We start from the raw sequence: 24,417 nt of genomic DNA on the forward strand, positions 1-24,417 counted from the left end.
TTGCTCTACAGTCTCCATTTAGGACATAGGAAGACTTACTGTGTGCAGAGATTTAACACAGATTTTTTTACCTTTTTCTTCTCAGCCTCCTGCTGATCTTTCACCATCTTCTTCAACTTGTCATTGGCTGCTGCATTTTTCACTTCCAGTTCCTGACTCTTTATTCTTAGGTCACGCCGTAATTCTTCCACCTGAAATAGGTTACAAAAACGGAGATTTCAGATTAAGCACAAGGACTTATTTAATCACTCCAGCCTTATAAAGAGCAAGATTATTATTTTTGTTTTAAGATATGTACCTGATCAACTGTTTCCTTGATTTTTCTAAGGCCGACATTCAAATGCATTTGCTGTTCCTCCAATTCACTTCGTTTCTCGTTGAACAAGTTTGCATAGTGGTTGATGAAGTCCAAATAGTGGCGTGGAGTGATTGCCATGGTTCTGCCTCCTCGTTTTGCCAGACGAGCATTAGCCTTTAGGGAAGAAGGATTTGCAGATTACACATGGGTTTAAAACCTATTCAGACAGAGCACACCTTTTAGGGAACCGGGGCATGATGCTGTCTGTGGTCTAGAGATCAACGCTAGTTAAACAATGTAATAAAAACACACCTGATGGAGAGTCTGATGAACAAACACACAACTGTTAACAATAGCTTCTCTGTGCGATGGTGGTTGTGGTAGCTTATCATACACAACTGGCATGTAATCAGGCACAATGTAATTTGGTTTCTCAAGATCCATTTTGCTTGTGAACTCTTTGCCAACTTGGTACAGTGCCTCGGTAGACCAGTCTCCAAACCAGTTCAAGACACACCTGAAATCAAAAGTATTTGTGAAGACTTCCCAAAAAGTACTATTGTAACAGTATTTGTAATGCATCTTGGAATACATAGAGGTTACCTGTTGAAGAGTGCAGGAGAGGTAGCTGCCCTGTCCTTAAGCCCCTCGGAAGATGGATTCATAGTGAACACAACATGGAGATTGCGAATAACTTGGCTGGTGAACCATTTGTAGAGTTCTTCATGTGAATCTAACATTAAACCTTCTTTCTGTGCTCCTTCTTTACACTGTGTCATGAGGGTGGCATATTCATCTCCTTCAAAGAGACCAGGAACCTAATTCAAAAGATAGGTTTGTTGTAACTCAGAGTTGTAGAAACGTGTTTCAAGTATTTACTTAAAATCTCCTTACCTCTCCATTGGCCAGGAGAGTGTTCATTCTCTCCAGGAATCCAGAATCCAATACATTTGACTCATCCATTATAAAAGCTATTTTTTCATTTTTACAGCCAGAACGTCTCAATACTGTCCGAAGGTCTTCATCAAAATCTTCACCTGTATATTTTCTGTGAACCTAGAAAGATTGAACATTGGTTATTAATATTTTTCTTAGCTTGAGAGGGGGGTTTTTTTAGTGGTTAACATTTAAGAAGTGTGCATTTTGACTAACAGCTCTTGTTAAGTGAAACTAGCACGCCAACCTTAATTTGGTAGACGCTCAAACCGTTCATCCAGGCAACAAATCTTGAGAGAGTTGTTTTCCCTGCTCCACTGACTCCAATAAGCAGCAAGTGGCCCTGTGGCTGACGGAAGATTCTGTAAAAGCACACAAGCAAGCACATTTTGATCAAGTGTTACTAAATTACTGAAGCTTTTCCTTGAGCATCTAAATTTCCAGTTAGTACCAAAACTGACACATCTTTCCAGCTAGGATCCTGCTATCTGGAGGCCAGAAGTCGATGATTTATGGACAAGAATGTTGTTACTTAGCCTATACTCTGCCTAATCTGTTTTAGAACAGATCTCTAAATTCTGTTTATATGAGCAGGAACTGAAGTCTCCGCTTACCGGTCAATTCTTAACACATGATCCAAGACTTCGTTGAACAGAACAAGTGGCACATCAAGTTCCTCTTCATAGAACACTTTAAGCCTAGCTTTCACATAGTCTCTTAATTCCTCTTGATCCACTGGTATATAATCCTAAAAGAATCAACCAATACAGCATGGAATTCCAGATTAAGGGATTTTTGCTCAGGGACCAATTTATGAGCAGACTAAAATAGAACTATTAGAATACTTAATGAAATTATTCCATACAAAAGCCTAGCAATGCTGTACTCCTTTAACTTGCACAGGAACAGGTCCACAACTGAGTGTCACAGACAGCAGCAGAGGGTTTAACCACCATTATCTACTGAACCTATCACAGGCTGAGCCTGTGCTGCCTGTCACCAAAGAAACTGGAAAGTAGCATGACAGACTTATTCCTCCCTTCTCTCCCCAGTTTATTTTAAACAGCCTTTCCTTGGCATTTGATAGAGGTCACAGATGTGGGTAGCAGGATAGAAAACTTTCACCTTGACCTAGTGGGATTTCTACCGATTGCACAGCTGGATCACTTCAGATTGCAAGTAACACCCCACCATAAGATTTACAGTATTAGCATTGTTCAAGGGTTACTGCCTTAATCCAAGAGATTCCTTAAGTAGTAACTCACCAACTTTCTGGGATCGTTATCCTGTTTGAGAAATGTTATTTAACACTGCTTTCATCTACTGTGGTAGATCTTATAACAGTATCTATTGTATAACAACTATTAATTTTGTGGTAGAAAGCAGTTCAGATAATCAGAGTAAGAACTTCTTAGAGGTTAGTTTAACAAAATGATGGGCCCCAACCATCATGTTAACGTAGTCATAAGAGAGGCTTTACTCAGTTGTGCACAGATTTTTTATTTAGTTATTTTTACCTTTGACAGCCAGTTGCTGTACAAGATCGGTCTGCTCATAGCTTTTTCTTTGTCAATATTGGGGAAGTGCTTCAGAGCAACCATATCAATGTTCTCATCAGTCCAGCGTCTCTCCTCATCTTCGACAAGTCTGGATAAAGAAAAAAGTCAGTGACTATAAATCCTCTGTAGTAAGAGGATATAGTCACATCACATGGAAGTACTACCACTAGAGTAGTAGTATCTCTACTTTGCATAAATACAACTCCTAACAGTGTGAAGTTAAAGCAAAGGGAATTACTCTCACTTGCATTTCAGCTATTTAACATGAAGGAGACTTCAGTTTGTTCTCGTAATTGAAGTTGACAAGGAGTAGGGCAACTTCATGTTGCACCCCTTATCCACCCCACACAGTCCCCATCTCATGTTTACCTGTCTTGGAAGAGACGTAAGGCTTCATGGGCCCAAATCCTGATAAGGCCTTCAACTGGTAATGTTTCTAGTGGTCTTAAGGCTTCAAATATACCTCTCACCCATCGAGTCATTTCACGAGGTGAATAGATGTAGTGTGGCTGTGTGTCTTGAGTGAATCTCTCCTAAAAACATATTTAGTTATGTCATCCCAAAGTCGTACTGTATTTTTACAGGTCTTGTGTTGCACAATATTGCTTTGCTAGTGTCATTCAGTGGTTTTCACCAGAACACAAGTATTTAGTTGTATGAAAGGCAACTAATGCATATCAAGACATTCAGCACAAAAGGAAGACTTCCAATTACTGTATTCAACAAATTACCTGAGACATGGTGTAGAATTCTACCATAGCAGCAGTGAGAGGTTCTGCATACGTGCGAAGTGATGGGATCAGCCTTAGCATTGCACGATTAAAGGTTCCATATATCTGAGTAAGTGAAGCTGGTCCAGGATAGTCCACATACACCACAGGAACATGTCGTAAGAATCTGGAGATTAGCATATTACATAGCCCATTAGATCAAATTACAGTCTGTACTGTTTTCATTATCTTTTGAAACTGCTTAACTGACAATTAGCAGTAGCTGCAGTTAGTGTGATTGCTTCTTAGTGACTTGAATCAAAAAGCATTCTGAAGTATCCACAGCATTTTAGCCAGGAAGTGTAACAACAAGCCTACTAACTGTCTGTCAGGATAAGAACCAACTGGCAGTTAGCCCAAAAGCAAGGAACACAACTTCAGCACAGCTGGTATCATACAAGTGCATTAAGAACAGATGACATAGTCAGTGCTTCACTTTTGACCCTACTCTGTTGCTGTATAGTTTAGTAGATACATTACCTGTGAGAGAGAGGTTTTCTTCCAGGATCAGTAGGTGGATTACATGCACCAACAAACTGAATTCTCTCCAGTTTCACCCATGTCTGGTCTGATGTGCGATAGAATCCTCCATGTTCCACCATCTGGGAATAAATAAAATCAGTGGAACACTGTGTTTCCACAAAAATAACTGTTATAATATAGCTAATTACAAAGAAAACCAAACCTGTCTAATGAAGGAAATGACTCTCTGGGTGCCGTATTTATCCATATCTGGCAAGTTGATTTCATCACAGAACAGCACCAGCCACTTTCCTAACTGCACAGGAGCCAGCACCACTCCATTCGGTGTACGCCTGTACTCGCAGTAGTGATCAAAAGTTTTCAAGAGCAGTTCTGGTGTAGTAGCACTAGAGAAGTTGAGTCCAACCACCTTAAAAGAGAACAGTGAAAGAAAAGTAGTTAAATTACACTAAGGCTTGAAAAAGAGCATATGAAGAGCCCTGGAAACAAGTATGCTCGGCTCTCCTCAGTGGAAGTACATATGCTATCTGTATTTCAGGTCACTGCCTGGATACTGTCTGCTTCCCATGGCAGGTTCTCCATTTTCCATGCAACACCTCCTGCCTAACCTTGTACTTAGAACATTACAGCTTTGTATAACTGCTACTCCACCCAAACACACTGAAGGAGGAGAGCTATTTTGGAATATTACCACGTTTTTTTGAATACTAAACATAGGAATGCACCTCTATTATTGAAGTAGCAAAGGATGGAAGTGGCTTTTAGGTTAAGGATCTCAAGACATAAATTTAGATTTTGCTTGACATAATTTTTACTTTTCCCTACACATACACAACTGAGGTAGAGCCCTTACCAAATTCTGGTTAGCAAATAATTTCCATGCTAAATCAATAAATATTGGTTTACCCTTAAAGAAGATTAGAGACTTGTTACTATTCTAATTCACATATGCACACACACACACACACACACACACACACACACACACACACTTGTGTACCTCCATGTCAGGTAGAGCTCTGAGAGCACTGAAGAGGGTCATGGTCTTTCCAGAACCTGGTGGGCCACACAGTACTAGAGGTTTGTGCTCTGCCAGCCAAGTATACAGCAATGCTTCGTGGCGAACTGTATCAAGGGTTGGTACTACAACATCAGGAGCCGCAACTTTGTGTGTTTCAACTTCAATTTGAGGAACCTTGGACTGCCATGGCACCCATTCACCTGTAATGGACACCTAGAAGCACAAAAACTCAATTAGACAAGTCAGACCAGAAATATAGCTCAACCTTAGTTAAAAGAGAATATATATTTTTTAAACCACAGAATAATTTGTGGCATCAAATTTGATGTGTTTATTTCAACAGGCAACTTGTCCACTGAACTGTAAAACAGTAAAATTTAAGATAGTCCATCTCCAAAATCTAAAGGAAGCTTCTAAGAAGACAGAAGAGCAACACTTCTAGCCAAAGAAAGGTTTACCTCATAGTCAATTATAGGTATGCTGGGTGCAGTCGGCAGTGGCACAGTGGTGATTCTCCTAATGTACTCTCCCAGCTCTGCTCTCATTTTCAAACGACTGTCTCCAGAAAGAGACCAGAGTATCGCATAGACCAGGTACCTCTGTAAGCAACAGAAAATTGCTTTTAGAGTAATGGAACAAAATTTAACAATCAGTAAATCAAATCTACCTGTTATACTGACACGTCAAACACAGCAGTCATATTATACTTACCTGGATGTAACGCTCTAGTTGATCTATCTGCATGGGGAAGTCTGGGTGATTGGCATTGTACTGGGCTACGTTGCGGCAAGCTTGATGCAGCATGGAGAACAAAGAACCGAGACAGCGCAAGCGGGTGAGGTCCATAATGTGCTCCAACTTGAAAGCATGTTCCAGTGCTTTAGTTACCAGGCCGTTGGATGTGAAGTATGGCTGCATTATTGTTGCAGCATCTCTCTGAATCTGTTGGGGGAGACAACAACTGCTCAAAACACTTGCTTCCGATTTCATTATCGGGCAGTAGGAAATAAACCTGTGTAAGTTTTGAAAGCTTCATATTTTAACATTCTTTTTAAAAAAATTCATTTAAAAGCAAGTCAGCTTTTCCGTGACAGGCTGTCATGAATTAGAAGCACACACTCTACTTGTGACAAACATTCTTACTACATTATCCCATAATATAATCCAAATTATACCTGCAACATTGGAGATGCTGCTTCTTCTCCCTCATCTTCTTTGCCCTTTCTCCTTCGTTGAGCTTCCTCTTCACCTTCATCCAGAGGAATGCTTCTCAGTCTAGCCAGGAAGTTATTGAATATCATGTCTGTACTGAGAACATCCTCACTGAACCAGACCATACCACACCTTGACACAGTAGCCAAAGTGGCATATTTCAGATCTTGTACCTCAAACATGATACGAACCTGAAGAATAGAAATTTAAAATGAAGAGTTCATTTTGCTTTGTTTTTACTTCAAAGAACTTTGCCTCCCCTCCCCCAACCAGAGACCTTTTAAAAAAGTTAGTTTGTATTTTGCCTCTGAACAACCAAGAACAGCATTAAACTATCCTAAGGCATAGTAAGTTTCTAAGTCAGCATGTAAACATCACGAAGAAGAGTAACATTACATTTGGTGGAAGGCTGAGACGTTCTCCATTTGGCAAAGTCAGTAGTTTGTTGTCATCCAACACAGAGTTCAAATTTTCAACCCATTCAGGGTCTACATCACCATCAAAGATAATCCACTGACGTTTTTGTAGTTCACCTCTCACGTTGTCTATGATTCTGCGTTAAAGAAAATACATACTGCAGTAGAGAACAAAGACTCAGTAAGGCCAGAATATCCACTGCACAAATGTACTGGCCATTTTTCATTTGTGCTGTTAAAGACTCACTTTCTCAGGACATGTGTAAACAAGCCATCTGTCCATTCTCTGGTGTTTGGATCCAAAGTACCATAGAGGTGATCTTTGCTGATTGCTTTTGGATCTATAATATGAGCGACACCTTCCACACCCTCCAGCCGTTCAAGGGCTTTCAGAAGTACTCTCCAAGCCATGCTCTTTCCACTTCCTGAGGGACCCACCATCATCAATCCATGATTTATCTGTGTAATCTGATACAGCTGAAGAACCTGTGACAGAAGTAATGATGTACTAATTATGTCTGCACTTCAGTATTGCTTTGTTAAGACACGAAGAAGAAAAAAGCTTTCCACCTTTCATAATAAAGGAAGTTAACTTCAATTCCACATTTTCAGTTTTATATTTTACCTTTTCAACCCACATGCCACCAACTTCTTCTCCATCACCATAGGTAAGGTACATTTCCTGACACACTTTCTTAAGCTCCTCTCGCAAGGCTGTCATCTCCCCACGATGATACTGTACTCCAGGGAATACATCAGAAAGGAGACTGAACAGCAATGGAATGTCTTCTGCAACCAGTTTTGGTACCATAGTTTCACATACACTCTGGATCAGGATCTGCAGAGAGAGTCATGTTTTAGTTGAGACTTTTTGTTAAGTGTGGTCTGGTGCCTTCTAAAAAAATATGGTCTTGGTGAAAACCATTGGTGGGGGTGTCAACTTTGAAACTACAAGGAATTCCTACTGATACTCAGTTTATACAACTGCAGTCTCTTATGCCTCTTCACTTATGGTATTAACTGCAGAGGAACTGAGCAGCAGTAAGCATTATGAATGCATGACCTCATACGAGCCAGTCTTTTGCTAGAATTTAGGGACTCCAAAAACATGTTTAACTTGGAGCTTCTGAGCTATCAAATTACCACCTTTTGTAACTAACATTACTTCACTTGCATGGCTTGCCACTAAATGCTAAACTCTGCAGGGTTATTGCTTTGTTTAGTGTGCATTCCATACTTTACCACAGAAGTAAAGAGCTCACAGATACATTACCTCTTGTTCTGGTAAATTCTCAGCGATTTCTCCCTCATCAACAACTTCTCCACGCTCTTCTTTCTCCCGCTTTATCTTCTGAATCCTCTCCCTCTTCACATTACCTGCACTAACCAGCACACTCTTCAGTGCTCTCAAGCCAAAATCATAATGACTTTGGGAGGACAACTGCTCGTCACAAAGCCTAAGCAGTGAAAGAGACAAAATACCATTTGATTTTCAACAGGGACCAGCACCACGCTCAATAAATATCATTATTTACTTGAAATGATTGCTGCACAACAAGCTTAGTGGGTGTCAAAGAACATAACAGCTTTGAACAATAAGCTCTATTTTTACTGATTGACACCAAACTTGTTACTCACTTGAAGAATGGCACTATCTTATTGGCAAGCACTTCAGCGGTACGGAAACCTTGCGAGTACAGCATGACCTGGGCAATCAACTGACGGTCTGGTTTTGTCATGGCCAAGCTACGGAACAACTTCTTCAAGTTGTCAGGCAGATTTGATCGGCCTGCATAGCCAGGATTCATGGTGATGAAGATAGCCATGTCTGGGCTCACTTTGACTTGTTTGTTCAGCAGCTCACAGGTAATAGGTGTTGCAGCTGAAAATAAGAGTATATTTAGTTACACCTGAGTCAGTGATCACACCGAGAACACAAGTCATACTTTATTCTAGTTTCCTACAGTAACAGACAGCAGGTTCTCTAATACTGCAACTCAAATACAAACTTCTACTGGCTGAAAGTTACTTAAAAACTTAAGTTTTGACAGAAAGTGGCTTCATCCTTGGATTGTCTGGGAGAAACATAGCTGGGCAACAAAACAGCACTAAGGCCATTAGAGATGCTGTAGAACACTATTAGGAATGAACAGTTACATACTCTTGTCATAGTTGGGGTTGGAATGCTCTCGCAAGGCTTCCTGGATGCACTGAACTTGCTGCGAAACGGCAGAGAGCATACGCTCCTCCAGTCTGTTGAACTCATCAAAGCAGCCCCAGGCACCTACTTGGCAAAGTCCCACAAAGATGCGTCCCATTGCCTGCACGTAGAAGGGAAAATTCACTGAAGTTGCATGATCATTCTTGGCTATGCATAGGCAAAGGGAGCAGAGAAGAGCACTTCATACAATGCATCCAAGGCAGAGAGGAGCTGTATTTCTATGTAGGTTGCCATTTCTGTAGTACCATGCAAGAGTTTGAAAGGGTTCTAGCTGACTTTCAGATGCTCACTGCTATTACTACATACTATTACTATTACTACATACTGTCCTGTGGTGCATTCAGAAACAGTCATGGTTATGTCCACTATGTAATATTTTGCTTGCTGATACCATTAATACCAGGTGCAGTTCTAATCCTTTATCACAAGGAGGATACAAAACATTTTAGAAAACCAAACTGGATGTCCAGATAAGGCATTTACCTAAAAAAAAACCCTTTAAGGTATGATTCTGCAAAAGGCAGCATGAGGGAATATGATGGAGGTCTAAAAGCCACTTGTTTAGGATTGTTATCTCTTTTCACATGCCTAGGCAAACCCCGCAGATCACAAAGAATAACTTGGTAATAGTACAGCTATTTTGGCAGTCTCATACTCTTGTCTGTTCTCCATTAATCACTACTATCAATGCAAACTAACCAATTTAAGTTTCTTTCCCAAAGCCAAGTCCCCACCCCATACTTCCTCTTCCTTTCCCTCCATTTGTTGCTATAAAACCACACCTTCTAAAACCACCAGAACCCCTTTCCCCAACAATGTTCTGTTCCACTTCTGCTTTAGGCATCTTTTGTTATAGAGCATCCATGTGACCCACAGACACTGGCTCAGTTAAGACTTACAAACAATCATCTAGCTGTTTCAGAGTTCTGAAGCCATTCATACTGCTCATTAGCAAAGACTACATGTTTTTAATCAAACAACTTACCTGGAAGTCAAATGTCTCATCACAGTTGAAAACCAACACAAAGCGGCCAAGCTGATGCCCAAGAGCCTTAACAGATTCCGTTTTACCAGTACCAGCAGGACCTGTTTTTAGAGTGGGACAGATTTGTTTTAGTGCTTATTGTCTGAGGTACCACTGCCTGCTCCTGTAATCTGTCAGCATACTGATTCTGATAGTCCCTGACAAGAGGGTTCAGTGAAACCTAAAACTGTTACAACTTCCCCCAAAAGACTGGTTCTTCAGTGTCTCAGTTATAAGTGTTCTGCACGTTTACATTAAAACTATGTATTTACAGATGGTAAGAGTTTATATATTGGTCTCAAGTTTTTATGGTACTTCAGTACAAACTTACCAAATGGTGATCCTCCAAGTCGTGCCTCCAGGGCTTGTGTCATTGTCAGGTAACAGCGGTCAGTAAGAGGAGTCTGTACTAGCTTATCCTGAACACCAAGATACTCAAAACCATAGTTGAATTTGGCATTTGCCATCTGGATGGAGAGCTGTTGCAACACATCTGTCTGCTTTGGGTCAAAGTAGAACCGCATCTGGCTGAGCCACTCAAAGGATTTGGAGTTGTCAATCTTGCTTTTGATCAGTGATCTTGTAACATCTCTCTGGTGCACCAACTCGGTGATCTGGAAAATAAAGTAAATCCCTAGATCACAGCAATACAAGCCATTGGTAATAAAGCCAGGAATCCTACAGCTTTTCGGATCAGCTTAGTAATGTGCCACCACTTTGAAACCACAACCTACCAACAGCATCAGCCTTAAAATCTGCTGCTACAAAGACCAACAATGTTGACTGCCCTTGTTAAGTATTCCCTTAGCTTTCAGCAAACCATTCCAGTTAGCCTGTCAATCCATTATGCTACTATACCAGATAACTTACTTGCCAGAGACTATGAAGACAGGTACTCCTAAACCAGACCAGATATTTGCCTGTAAAAATCTACAGAAATAACCCAGGATGATTTTAAGTTCCCTCCCTCAATCTTCATCTACAAAAAAACCCCAACTTAATTCAATTTAATTACAATAATAAGCAGCTTAACAAGATCTTTTACTTTTGAAAGGAAAAAAATCAATAAATTCCACGTTTGGAAGAGCCAGCTGGAAGATCAATTCAGTGAATCAGACCATAATATGCTGGCATTCACTAAGCTGACTACCGTGAAAACCTACTTCCACCTACAAGACCAGGGCTTGATGCAGTTGCTTATACTGCATGAGACTCTTTCCTTGAGGAACAGCATGTCTTACACTCATCAATCTTTTCATTAAACTTTTAAAAATCCTGACCCAGAAGAGGAAAGGAGGTTATTACTTACCAAGTGCTCCAGTTTCCTTCTGCGAAGAGGCGGCTGCTCCATCAGCACAGAGTCTGCCAGGACATTGAGTGTGACCTCAACATTAGCCAGCACAGACTGGAGAGGATAGTGGTCTCCAGGTCCACCCATACCATTGAGGGCTGATTCAACATTCTCAGACCACGCAATCTGGGCTGACAGGACAACAAGCTGAGCCTGTTAACAGAAATCCTCATCAGATAGTTCTCCTCACTGAAATAAGCAAGCTGCAGTATGCTTAACTGTTCCATATTGATACCTGGTATTTGTCAATCCAAGAGATGTAGACTGCTGGGTCAATTGAAGTTGCTTTTCCAAAGATTTCAACTTCAGTAACAGATTCTGCAAGCAATTTTGCAAGGGTCACTCGCATTTCTTTCTCAACAAGAGTAAGCCACTCATTGATCTTGGGATGTTCTGTGATGGACACAGGTGTTTTGAACAGCACCTGCAAGAATTAGGTTTAAATCAGACCATGTTCACTTATTTCCAGAATTTCATTTAAAAACACACACTGCAGCTGTACCTCCTCTCCTTCACGGGAAGATATCCCAAGAACCACAGAATTATCTTCATTGAGAATAATGCTAGAAACGCCAGCAAACATCTTCTTGAAGTGCTTCTGCAGCTTAGCAACATTTTTGCTGTTTCCAATGATTTCAAGCAAGTCTTCATCACCAACAAAATAAAACCTAATAATTACACAAAATTAGATTTGTATCACATTTCCAACTATAATTTTTAATGTATTTATGGGTCATACATGGCGACTACATAGGAGGACCTGACAGTCATTTCCACAACACTGCAAGAGTTCGCAAACCATAAATTTGCAGGAAGTTGTACTTCAGTTCTAAGATTGTGTCAGTTCACATGGTCTCCACCACACAGTGGATCATTTGCTTTACCTACCCATCCCTGAAATACCCACAGTGGAACTTGGGACTAAATTAAGTCTATTAGGCAGGGAAGACTCCCACTCAGTGCTCAGCTTTACTCTCCCCTGCTAAGCAACAAACTAGTTGAAGACTGCAGGTAAGCCAGAACCAATGACTTCAGTACTGGATTCTGACAGTTTAGATGCTGTCCCTCAACCAAATGCAATCAAAAAACTAAGCAGTTCAAACCAGAACTTGTACCTTTATGGAAATCACATGCAATGGTTTCTTAAGCAGTATCTAAATCCTACGACTAGCCACACACAGATGAGCAAGTAAGGGAAGCTGTAGTCCCTCTTCCTGAGAAGTAGCTATAACTGAGTTCCGTATTCGCAACCATTTCCATCTGTGTTGTCTAACATCTTAGATATAAGCAATACACAAAAATGGACAGAGGTTTTACAGAATACTACTAATTCCTGCACAGAAATGTAAAGTTACTTTACTTCCAAAGTCAACTTCTTACCGAGGGAAAGAGGACCTCTCCCTTTCCAAGTACTCTCCCAGTGCCTTCTGTATCTTCCCAAGCAAGTCTGCCAGTCTCTCTAATGACCTCTGCACACCTTGAATGTTAAGAACATCCATCACAAGTGGAGATTTGGACACCTTTTTCATGAGTGCCAAAAATTCAGTGCTGATGCTGCAAGTAAAATAGCACAGTACATTATTAGTGTGAAGTCAGTGACCACAAGCCTGCAGAACACCAAATGACTGCTGCCTCTCTAATTGTTGTGGCTGCCCTAGAGAACAAGACTAAATTCCCAAAACAGCTCTTCATCTACCCCAAGTCCAGAACAACCAATACTTAACTTCTCTGCAATGTGCAATCTATGAGCTCCACTGCTGAAGGTCTAGATTTGTTCATTTCCTGAAAAGATGCATAAATCTGATTCTTTTATCTGACTGGAAGTGTGTGGAATGATTAAGGATGACCTTAATCATTAAGAGGAACTTAAAGCAGAGGAAGAAAATGTTATCTGAAGGATGAGACTAAAAGCTGCGGCAACAGAAGTCAGCCTGCTTCTTGCAGCCACAATGCCAGAAAGTTCCATGACTGAACTAGCAAGAAAAAACACCTGAATCCAAATCACCTACAAATTGTACAGCAGCCTTTTTATTACAAACTTTTGTATTTACTACAAACTTTTTTCTGTCATGGTTGCTGCATGCACTTCTTGTCATATTTGTTTGCTCGATGAATTTATGTCTACAGCAGGGTTGTAATCCATCTGGACCAGCTAAGCCACTATTTCACCTTATAGAGTGCTACACTCAAGTCATGAAGTTGCAGGCCTGAGCGCATGGTGTCCCAAGGGAGGCAGGGAAATTAATACTGCAATTAAAGAGTTACCTCTGGAACCGTTGGGTCTCCACAGGCAGCAAGTGCTTGATGTCTGCACTGCCAGTAAAGATACCCTCCAGGTAGACCCATCGCCTTTGGACATCTATCCAGACATCAAAGAGTGCCATGATACGGTTCAGCTTATCTTCCCAGCTAAGGGCATCCTCCTCAAACACCTAAAGTTTAAATCTTGCATTAATATTCATTCTAATAGCACCAGGAATTAGACTGCTACTAATTATTAGTGGAAACAGTTGTTTGAGAGTTACAAAGTATGCATATTCAATTATATGGTTATCAACTTAAACAGTGAATATAGCCTCTGCTGACAAAAACTAAACAAGACAGCAAGAACTAAATTAAGATTCTTCAACTTTATTCTCCATTTTACCTTGTAGTATGGTGACAGCTTCATAGCAGAAACGCTGTTAATGTGCTCTTTTACTTTGTTGAAAAGGTCATCCCACCCACGAATCAAACGGCATTTGTTCTGGTAATTGACCAAATCCAGTTCATAAGTGTTCCACACTTCCCTTATCTGAAGGAAAAAATGTTTAAGACACAACATCAATCATATGTTACTAGTTTTTGCAACATCCTTACAGCGTAGAAACGTATTCCAGTACTCAGGTTTTAGTTTTTTTACCCAAGGATTCTGGGTTTGTGCTCAAACTTTTTTAAAAAGTATTGAGAATATGATGCAGTCAGGTAAAACTTAAACAAGGTGGGAACTTTGCAGTTACTATCAAGGACTGTTTTTCCCAAATAATGCAAATCAGAGAAGGCTTACACAGCTTTCAGCTGTTCTCCACAACAGTACTTCATGGTATCTCAGCTTAGATTGTAAGTTTACTACAAAAGTGCCATCCACCCAACAGCAAGCCTCTAATTTGCTATTACACGCATACATGCAAGAGATAATACTAGCCTGCTTCAAGAACTCCTCCAAGGCCATCTCTCCCTGAGCCACGAGCAGTACATCTTTGACAATTGCTTCATTTCTCTGTAAATCGACATCCCAGATCTGACCCAGGGTCAATTCTGAGACCACCCAGTTAACGTGAAGCCTTTTCATCAGCTGTTTCCAGTGACGATCTTTAAGTGCCTCGGATTTCAGTTCAATAACCAACATGTTTATCTGTAGAAGACAAGAAAGCATGTTACCTCACTGAACTTTCTCTAAAAGGCATACATTTTAGAAATTACTGTAACTTACCTTCATGTAGCCCTTCAGAAGTCTCTGAACGTACTCATAGGAGGCATACTGTCGCAGGCGGGCAGGGAAGTTTTTCAGCTGGTTCAGCAGACCATCCAAGTTTTGCCGTAGCTGTCAATAACATAAAAGCAATGAAAGCTTTCCCTGCACGTGTGGTGCACACAGCTGTACAAGTTTAAAGTTGCCTATGTATTTTTACAGAAACCTTTTGCTAATGAGTATTGACAGTACAGCTCTTTCATTGTGATACGTATATGCATAAGCTGTGGTTCCTCTATAGCTAGAAATACAACTTTACCAATCTGATTAAGATTTATAATGTAGTAGTCACAGGTGGTTTATGGCTTCATGTTTCTACTGCTCCCTACCTCCTAAATGCTGAACTAGAACTGATGCTGTTCATCCAACCACATAATGAAGTTTCCCTAATGAGCTACAACAGCCTATTTTAAAAAAGCATTTTCTACTCTGTAGATGCAGTCTAATCTCAATTTAAAAACTACTAGAACTGCACAAATCCCCTGCAAAATTACTTCAATTGTGACAAACCCTGTGCGGTTTTTTTAGGCTTAGCATGAAAAAAACCATGATCACAAGATACTGAAAAAGGTACCTAAACAATCTGGAAGGAGATTATTGAGCAAATCTCTCTCAAGAGGTCTAATTCCTAATTTGTATATACCCATGGTAGTTACATTGCTTATGTATACAGAAGTGCAGTACCTTGCGAGGCTGAACTGAAACCCAGGGTTGTTCTTTCATTTGATCAATCTGTTCCCAGACTTTGGAGAGTTCAGACCAGACACCTTTGAGATCCTGCAGTTCCTCAAGAGCTACCTACAGTAAAAGAACACATCAAACATTAGCAGTTTTTCCCAATTTTTTCAAAGTCGTTAGTGTGGAGGAGTTAACCAGAATACTTTCAATGTGTCAATACCCCTCCAATAGTTTGCCACTTCAACAGAACTGCAACAGCAAGTGAACCAGGTGAGATTTTTGCATCTCAGGTCACATAACAGTTTCATAAGAAGACGACAGTCAAAGAATATGTCACAGACAACCTCTTAAGGCTAGAAATGAACACATGTGGAGATTATGTATTGACATTAACACACAGCAGGGTACAAGTCACTCTTTTAATGGATAGAGAGATGAAAAGGAAACATTTTTAACTGAATCTGACAAGAAGTTGCATGAGCATGTTGTACCTGGACACGCTCTTCACTGCCACTGAGTAGTCCTGTATCTGTAAGCTCCAGAGCTTCCTTGGCCTTCGCACACTTCTCACGATCATCCTTCAGCCTACCAAATTTTCCTTCGTAAATGGTAAGAGCTTGAAGAGCCTCTTCTGGACGCAGGTTTCCCTAAAGTTTGGATGGGATACATTAATCCAAAAGTCCTACAATCAAGTTGAAATGAAAAGCAAGGACTAAATACTGAATGTTGGTTTGTCTTCGTATTTTTCCATTTCTAGTCTGCTGACAATGATACATATTAATCCAGAGTAAGTCTCATCCCACTTTCACATGCAGCTTTTGGTTTCAATAAATAGAACTTTAGGAGGGAGAAAGAAAAAAAAAAAAAAAAAAGAAAAAAGCAGCTTGCTTCTGAATCTTCCTACATTCATGGCTCTGACACATCTCTCATTTCAGTCAAAGCATTGTTAGTTACTGAAGTCATCTTGCTTTCTGCACCTAACAGAGGCCTATGCTTTAAGGGTAACTTTCCCTCTGTCCCCATCCATTGCATACCCCTTCCAAATCAACACACTTGCAAGTTATTTTAGAACACCCAAAAAGACTTACACAAACCGCAAAAAAGTGTAAAAATAAATCAGCTAGTTCTTACTGAAAGCAGAGGATCTAGCCCATGTGCTGAATGAGCCTTAATCATCACTACTTACTGTTACAGGTTTTGTTTTCTCCCAGTCTGTCAGCAAGTCAGTTGTTCGGCTCTCCACTGCACGATCCTCTTGAACTATCTTCATCTGCAGATTTGCAACTTGCTGTTGAATGGCAGAATCCTTTCTACGCATGATGTCATTAAAGGCGCCCCACTCTCCTTCAATGTTGTCAATGTACAGCCAAGAGGATGGAAACTGGAACCTTTGTTTCTCAAGCAAGCGCTGACCGTTGCGATAAAGCTACATATAAGAGAGAGTGGTTATAAGTTAAAAGGACAAAACTAAGTTGCAAAGCCAAATACTCAAAATATTTTAACAAGCACTTGCTACAGAGTTAACAGGATTCCTTAGGATACAAAGTTCAAGTCTGTTCTCAAGAGAACTTGGGTACCAGGAAGCTGCATCTTAAGAGCTAAGCCTGGTATGACCAGAAGTGATAATCATTAGCAAGACAACGTACCTCAACCTGCTTTTCAAACTGCTTGATTTTACGTTTCAAGGACTGCACGTATGTGATGAACGTCACTGCATCTGATGTGCTGGCAGTGTCCACTGAATGCTGCTCCAGTTCTTGACGGGACTGGTTTGGGGGACAAATCAGTGTTTTAGAAGTCTAGAACAGTTGAACTGCAACTGAAAAACTGGAATTTGAACTTGTCCTACCTTAGAAATTTGTGAATGAAACTCTGTCATATTCTGACCAAGCATTTGGCCAAATTTGCTGAGCACTTCCTTGTGCCAGGAGTCGTACTTCAAATTCACCTTTGATTGTACCTACAATAGAATAGTTACAGAATTTGTTGGTGTTGCTACTACCTGTTACACACCCACTTTGAAATTTAATGCATTTACTACAAACCATTATTACGATTTCTTACCTTGCCATAGTCTATGACAACCGGTCCAAATTCCTTTCTGGTTTCTGCATTGTCAAATGTTCCTCTTGCCTTTCTTATCTGAACTAGAAGGGCTTGCCACTTATTCAGGTCTTCTCCAAGACGGTTGTATATGTTTTCGGCCTGCATATCCCACAGACACTGGTACTGAAGCCAAACCTAATTGAGATATTTCACAAACAAGGTTCAGAACTTCTCCCGTATATTCTGAAAGACTCCAGAGCTCCAGAAAAACAGACAGAAAAGTCCACATTCATTTTAGCTGTACCACTATGTGGTGTCAACTTCCTACCTTCACATACTGCTCCACTTCTGTCACAATTCCCATGACAGCAGAGTATGACTCCTCCAGAGCTGCAGGGCCATCAGGCATCCTTGTCAATGCATTACGATAGAATTTCTCTTCTTCAGACAGCTCATAATGCACTCCGACCTAAGAACCACAAGTATACATGTGATATACACGAATTTCTAGGGCATTCACATTCAACTGTAGAGCAACACACTAAAGTATCCAGCACAATTAACTGCAAAGTGAAAACTGCTGCTTGGTCTTAGACACAGCTTTGTGACACTTACCTGGTATCTCTGACTTTGAATTCTTGGTAGTGACAGGATTACCATCTTCCAAGAAAACATTTCTTGGTAAAGTTTGTATCTACACTCTTCAATTGGTGGATTCAAGTATATCACCTGGTTGGTTATTCTTAGTTCATGTACAATGTTCTGCAGAAACAGTAAACACACAGAATCTTACTGGCAGATACTACTACAATGAGACAAGAATTTTGAACTTCAAGAAGTGGCACACACTTGTGAAAAATCAACTTGCACTTAAAATGGGAGGAGGCAAGTATTCCTCCATGGCCAGGTGCAGAAGAAACATTTACGTCCCCTTGTGCTGGTTTTGGATAGGATAATTTTCTTCAAAGTAGCTGGTACGGGGCTGTAGTTTGGTTTTCTGCTACAAACAGTGCTGGTGACACAGGGATGTTCCAGTCACTGCTGAGCAGGGCTTACACAGAGCCAAGGCCTTTGCTGCTCCTCACCCCACCCCACCAGCAAGTATGCTGGGGGTGCACAAGGAGTTGGGAGGGGACACAGGCGGGACAGCCGACTCCAGCCACCCAGAGGGATATCACACACCACATGGTCTCATGCTCAGCATGCAGAGCTAGGGGAGAAGACAGAAGAGGGGACTGTTTGGAGTATTGGTATTTGTCTTCCCAAGTCACCATTAGGTGTGATGGAGGCCTGCCTTCCTGGGGCAGGCACCTGCCTTCCCCTGGGAATTGGGGAATGAACTCCTGGGTTTACTTTGATGGTGTGTGCAGCTTTTGCTTTATCTCAACCCAGGAGTTTTCTCACTTTTACCCTTCTGCTTCTTTCCCCCTCCCCACTGGTGGAGGTGTAGTGAGCAAGTGGCTGTGTGGTGCTCGCTGGGGTTAAGCCATGACACCCATATAAGCCTCAGATAAAATTCTTGTATTAAGTAATTGAAAATGAGGGAAAATACAACAACAAAAAATTGTACAACAACAAACTTACTTTGATCTTGGGTTCACCACCAGGCTTATGGCTCACTTGAGGAGCATCTGTATCCATGTCAACTTCTGCTTTGTCATCTGCTTGTCCAAGAAGAACCTGGGTCCAGGCCCTCAGTCCAGCTTGCAGACGAACACCCAGGATTCTTTCAATCTAAAGAAAATAAGCCCCATTGGAGGAAAAAGCTCCATATCCACTGTATACACACCCCTGCTACTGATACATTCTGACACCAGACACACGATGGTGCCTCAAAGAACCGAGTGCTCCTTTGCAAAGTCAACAAAGAGGCTTAAGAATTTTGGTAAACTTCCACTGAATATCAATTCAAAGCTTCTGCCTCATGGACTTTAATGGCATTAAATATTCTTAACAGCTTTTCAGTCAGCCTAGTGTACAATAACCTGAAACTTAGCTCAACAAGCAGAACCAAACAAAATGAAGGCAATGAGTCTTTGCTATCAGCACAGCAAATTTTCACCATCCTTTAAGTATTCTGGTCCTCACTACCTTCTAGGCAGATGAGCTAAATCAAACTTTTTCCTCAAAAGACAAAACTCCCCTTGAATTCACTGATCCCAAAAGTTAACAGCTAAAACCAAGCATGCCTTCTATGTTCTGCATACTGAAAACGCACTGAAGCTTTCAGCGAATGGGGAGACAGCATTTTCCCTGAATGACTATGAAGACTATAATTGAAAAACATTTTCCATATGATTGAAATGTTTCCTCTAAATATATATTACTCCTTAATCTCAAACCTACCTCCATATCCAACTTATTGACCCAGATTGGCAAATTTGAATACGAGTGAAGATTTAAGTCATCCACAGCTTTCTGAACCCTGTTCAATATTTCGGAGAAAGTCTTGTGATCGTACATGCATGTTTCCAGTGATCTCACTTCCAGGTCTATTTTCTCTTCAATAATGAGCAGATCATCCACCTAAAATGGTTTAGGAAAAGCAGGATGTTTAGTTTTGCAGGTTAGAAACAACAGTAGCTATGCAGTAATGGTTAGTAATTTCTCTTTATTTGGATGCAACAGGTCTATCTGTTTCAGTATTTCTAAAAGATCCATTCAGCTGGCCAACTTACACCAAACTCAACCCGCTATTTAACCAAAGAGCTACTGATCAAGTCACTAGGCTATCCAATTCCACTTCTGGTTAACCACATTTTACTGAAGCGTAAATGTAAAAGATTTTGCAGACTTAGAAAGATAAAACAAACCTTTTCCTGGAAGCTGAAGACAGTCTCGGCTAAACGCTGTACGTAGGGATCAAGTTTGTAGGATTCCCACACGAGTGCAATTCCTTCTGCAATCAAAGCCTGCACCTCCTTCTTCAAGCCAGCAACCAGAAGTGAGATAGTATTACGCTCTTCTACTTTCTCACATGTTCGTTCATACGTACGGACGCTTTCAATGAGAGAAATAGCGAATGGGTAGAGCTGGTTTGCTTGGTGAGCTTTGTTGACGATTGCTAGTGGAACACGGAAGCCAAGCCACTTCAGGTTTCTGACTTCTTTTGAAAGTGTAATTATTTCTGGGAGGAAATTGACTTTCAGTTTCAGGACATTTCCAGTTCGACCTCTCACACGGGTGCTTTCGATGGTGAAAATACGACCAGACACACCAAGATTGCGCTGCTGAACTTTTCTTGCCCAGTCATCAAAGATCTCCTGCGTGTTGAGCTTCATGCGAAAGCTATCTCCATCCTGCTTTAGCTTCTGACCTTCTACATGGTTCTCCCAGCCTTTGCCAAGGACATCCTCAACACGCTTCATGTAAGCTGTGAGCTGTCTGTCAATCTGTTTTGCCCAAATTATAGACCCAGACACAGGAGGCAAGTCACGAACATGACTCATTTTACAAGCTTGACTCTGTGGGTATTGTACTTTGAATTTGTCATGAAGAGACTCAATATCATCTTTCACCCGCTGGATCAGTTGTGTTTGATATTCACGAATGGCACCGCGAATGTGCGGTCTGACAAACAAGGCATTGAACCGAGAGAAGATTCGGAACATTTCATTGGCATTCTTTGCAGTACCAAGCTGGTCTCTCAAACGGGCAGTTATTCTTGTTTCAACTCTATCAATTCTTTCATCATATCGTTTCATTGCTGCCTCCCAGGCTTCTGTACCTTCTTTGGAAACATCTAACCCATCTACTTCCTTAACATTCTCATAAGCAAGATTGACTTCTTCAATTGCATTAGCATCTGCTGCATCAAAAAGGACTTCAGCTACTTTCATATCCTGTGGTTCAGGCACCTCTCCTTGATTTTGCTGGGCAACAGCAGTCACCTGCATTAGAATCAGAGTTTAGTAGTTGGATGCTTCAAAATTTACCTATCAATAGCTAAACACAGTCTGTTCTAACAAGCACTGCAAAAAACCTCATAGTACCAAATCCTTAGCAAGCTTGCAGTTATGTTTCAGATTTAAGTTACTTTACAATCTCATTTTCCACTGTGGTTTGGCAAAGCTCAAGCACTTACATACTTATTCATCTCAACAATAAGTCCAGACTTGCTGTGTCTACTAACATGAGCATGGTCATGTAGTACACAAAGCACATCAGAATTAAAGCTAAACCTATTAATAAGCAAGGATTCAAAACCAGACTGGTTTTGGAAGCAGATAGGGAAACTGAGTATTACTTAGTTTTATGTTATCTTTTTAAAGCAGTGGTGAACACTCTTGAAGAAGCCACACTGATCTTCTTTTTGATAATAACTAAAAATATTACCTGAGGTCGCAGGACTCTCACAATAACTGCCCTCAGCTGCTCATGCTGACGCCTGAATTTCCTCATTTGATCGAGACGACCTTGTAGTTTCCTATGAGCAGGATTGATTCGCCACACCATCTTCAGGTTCTCTTCCCTTTTCCTTTTCACAATATCTCTCAGCAGAACTTGTAACTTCTCATACTCATCATCCCATGTTTGGAAAACTTCAAAGCACGCAACCATTACCTAAAGAGAGTTTTAGAGTAGGAACTTTAGCTCCCAAAGGAAATGCTTCCTGAGATTCACTGGTCAATGTGAAAATAGAGCCCATGGTGCCACAATGCAAGAATACAGCTGCCAGTGCCACAAACCCATGAACATACCTTTTCAAATTCTTCATAGGCAACATGCATCAGTTTTCTGGTTCCCAACACCTTAAGCAGCTGAGAGCTCAGATCTCTTGAAATAGCCTCCACTAAACGCAGTGCCCTTTGGATTGGGTATTTTGTGTTTCTGATTTTCCTCAAATGGGTAAATATTGCAACAAGGGCCTGTCTTATTTTGTCCAGCTCAGTAGCAGACAGCAAGTCATTCAGTGGAAAATCTTTCATCAGTGGATTATAGTCATTCACAGTTTCCAAAGCCTGTTTTAGACCTAAATGTAACAGAAAAGATTTTGAATATAACTTTTCATTTCATTTATCCAAACTGTAGCTTTAACTAGACCAAGGTTACTCTAAACAGCATTGTTCTTTGTACCCCAGTGTTTAAGTTTCGTAACAGCTTAGGTTCCAGAGGACATCTGTGAAAAGTATTAAGGAACAGACGTCTTACCTGTGTCTGTATCGAAGCTGACAGTTGCATGGAAACGTTTGCCATGTTTTAGAATATCCAGAGTCAGAAGAACTTCTGGACTTTCACGTTTTTCCTGAATACGATACAGAGCTCGTTCCAGGTTTAACCAGAAGCTTATCTCCTGTAATGCTGTGCCTGATGCAGGATCTCGATCTAATTTGGTCACCTTAAAAGTAACAAAGAAAAAGAGAAGGGAGGGAGGGGAGGGAGAAAAGCATCTTACTTGTATGTTTCAACTGTAGAAACTTGCTCTATTACTAAATAGAATTGAAACACCTAACTTCTGCTAGGTTTTAATAGTCCAACCTCAGTCAGTTTTGGCACTCATTCTGTGAGAAGTGTTGCTGTGCTGCAGTTCCTAAAGTCACAGTTTAATTTCAGCGCTCCTAAAGGACAGTTTTAGGACCTTCATGTAGCCTAAAAACCTCACCTGTCCACTTTCCTGATCCCTGTCTGTATTCTGGTGAATGACTGATGAGCCAGGCAAGAAAACAAATGTTTTATGTTCTGTACTGTTCCATGAGCAGTAGGTGTTCATGGAGGTAAAAAAAGGCAGAGTAGTATCTGAGATGCTATTTCCGAGCAAGAGTAGAACAGCAGCAGAGTTCTTTTGAAAAGTAACAGGGAGGAATACGTGAGATTACAAGACAGGACTGAAACAACTGCTCTGAAGTTGTGGTGGTGACACTTAGGGTAATAATAAAGAAACCAACAAGACCCATTTCTCTCTATCTGCTGTGAAGGTTTGAAGAACAGTTACAAAATTCACAAGGTTACAGCCAGTTACTTGAGTCTATTACAAGAGAGATAAAATAGCCACGCTCTCAGCTTCTTGCAGAACAATTTATACTGAAATCTAAATTTAGACTAGGTTTAGTCTAGTCTAGAATTAGACTTGGTCTAATTTAACTAGTGTCTCTGGTGACTCAGAAAACTGTTCTCAGATCTTCAGAGTATCCTGCATAGAGCAATATTTTACTAATTAAACTGTGAAGACGATGCACAGTACTGCACTGAAGTTCCTATCACATATTCTAGTATTTGGTTGTTTGGGGTTTTTTTACCTTTTGTATCTCTCTAATCCAGCGGTTGACTCCAGACTGTAGCTGATTGAGGAATAATGGATCCTCAGCCTTCTCACCAAAATCTGTAACCTTTGGTTTTTCTCCACGTTCATAACACTGCTTGGCAACATTAGTAATGGTTGCATGAATTGGCAGACTAATCTCTGGAATTTCAATGTTCTGCTGCAGATGCAAGAGGCCCATTTCAAGTTCTGCAATCTTTTTCTCAACTGAAGGAGCCATCTTATCTCCATCCCTGAAAAGCACAGTTGTGTTATGAATGGATTTTGTTTTGGCTTCTTACATGGAAACATTTAAGCCATATGAACTATTTTTCAGAGTCAGCAACAGCATCATATGCAACTGTGTGCTTAAATGTCACATGACTTGCTTCGAATATTCATTCTTGCTTCTTCATAAAATACCTACTTTAATTCATTAGCAGGGAAGCAGTGTATTTATACTGAATTACCTGTCTGCTTTTCCAGATTCTCTGATGTAGGACTTGAAAAAGGGGGCAACAGCATTGCTAATGAAAGAGTGCAAGGTTTCATACGGAGAATCTTCACTGAGAGTGAGCACTCTCAGTTGGGACGACACTGGTTTGTCGGCGTCAATCACTGGCGTACGCTTAATGAATGCCAGGCTGCAGAAC

General features: G+C 40.7%; 1 protein-coding gene across 1 annotated transcript in view; it reads right to left on the reverse strand.

The window, feature by feature from the left end:
* DYNC1H1 (dynein cytoplasmic 1 heavy chain 1) overlaps positions 1 to 24,417 on the reverse strand; it is a gene marked incomplete at its 5' end in the record, with an annotated part of 44,064 nt that overhangs the window by 16,098 nt on the left and 3,549 nt on the right. The window contains 48 exons of the mRNA XM_084270475.1: positions 72 to 191; positions 299 to 472; positions 611 to 815; positions 902 to 1,116; positions 1,193 to 1,354; positions 1,482 to 1,596; positions 1,849 to 1,982; positions 2,752 to 2,881; positions 3,163 to 3,326; positions 3,525 to 3,690; positions 4,044 to 4,165; positions 4,249 to 4,455; positions 5,047 to 5,280; positions 5,526 to 5,666; positions 5,779 to 6,009; positions 6,243 to 6,470; positions 6,676 to 6,832; positions 6,943 to 7,181; positions 7,321 to 7,533; positions 7,969 to 8,152; positions 8,334 to 8,577; positions 8,857 to 9,016; positions 9,902 to 10,002; positions 10,272 to 10,554; positions 11,250 to 11,444; positions 11,527 to 11,715; positions 11,794 to 11,959; positions 12,672 to 12,845; positions 13,557 to 13,723; positions 13,939 to 14,085; positions 14,476 to 14,685; positions 14,764 to 14,874; positions 15,487 to 15,600; positions 15,972 to 16,127; positions 16,667 to 16,906; positions 17,127 to 17,246; positions 17,330 to 17,440; positions 17,545 to 17,721; positions 17,855 to 17,995; positions 18,142 to 18,288; positions 19,111 to 19,260; positions 19,873 to 20,052; positions 20,340 to 21,416; positions 21,862 to 22,089; positions 22,227 to 22,498; positions 22,678 to 22,864; positions 23,763 to 24,018; positions 24,235 to 24,408. Coding sequence (XP_084126601.1) covers positions 72 to 191; positions 299 to 472; positions 611 to 815; positions 902 to 1,116; positions 1,193 to 1,354; positions 1,482 to 1,596; positions 1,849 to 1,982; positions 2,752 to 2,881; positions 3,163 to 3,326; positions 3,525 to 3,690; positions 4,044 to 4,165; positions 4,249 to 4,455; positions 5,047 to 5,280; positions 5,526 to 5,666; positions 5,779 to 6,009; positions 6,243 to 6,470; positions 6,676 to 6,832; positions 6,943 to 7,181; positions 7,321 to 7,533; positions 7,969 to 8,152; positions 8,334 to 8,577; positions 8,857 to 9,016; positions 9,902 to 10,002; positions 10,272 to 10,554; positions 11,250 to 11,444; positions 11,527 to 11,715; positions 11,794 to 11,959; positions 12,672 to 12,845; positions 13,557 to 13,723; positions 13,939 to 14,085; positions 14,476 to 14,685; positions 14,764 to 14,874; positions 15,487 to 15,600; positions 15,972 to 16,127; positions 16,667 to 16,906; positions 17,127 to 17,246; positions 17,330 to 17,440; positions 17,545 to 17,721; positions 17,855 to 17,995; positions 18,142 to 18,288; positions 19,111 to 19,260; positions 19,873 to 20,052; positions 20,340 to 21,416; positions 21,862 to 22,089; positions 22,227 to 22,498; positions 22,678 to 22,864; positions 23,763 to 24,018; positions 24,235 to 24,408 — 9,418 coding nt within the window. The remainder of the gene's footprint in view (positions 1 to 71; positions 192 to 298; positions 473 to 610; positions 816 to 901; positions 1,117 to 1,192; positions 1,355 to 1,481; positions 1,597 to 1,848; positions 1,983 to 2,751; positions 2,882 to 3,162; positions 3,327 to 3,524; positions 3,691 to 4,043; positions 4,166 to 4,248; positions 4,456 to 5,046; positions 5,281 to 5,525; positions 5,667 to 5,778; positions 6,010 to 6,242; positions 6,471 to 6,675; positions 6,833 to 6,942; positions 7,182 to 7,320; positions 7,534 to 7,968; positions 8,153 to 8,333; positions 8,578 to 8,856; positions 9,017 to 9,901; positions 10,003 to 10,271; positions 10,555 to 11,249; positions 11,445 to 11,526; positions 11,716 to 11,793; positions 11,960 to 12,671; positions 12,846 to 13,556; positions 13,724 to 13,938; positions 14,086 to 14,475; positions 14,686 to 14,763; positions 14,875 to 15,486; positions 15,601 to 15,971; positions 16,128 to 16,666; positions 16,907 to 17,126; positions 17,247 to 17,329; positions 17,441 to 17,544; positions 17,722 to 17,854; positions 17,996 to 18,141; positions 18,289 to 19,110; positions 19,261 to 19,872; positions 20,053 to 20,339; positions 21,417 to 21,861; positions 22,090 to 22,226; positions 22,499 to 22,677; positions 22,865 to 23,762; positions 24,019 to 24,234; positions 24,409 to 24,417) is intronic.

Source organism: Gallinula chloropus, assembly GCF_964237585.1.
Source record: "Gallinula chloropus genome assembly, chromosome: 14".
Classification (NCBI taxonomy): Eukaryota; Metazoa; Chordata; class Aves; order Gruiformes; family Rallidae; genus Gallinula; species Gallinula chloropus.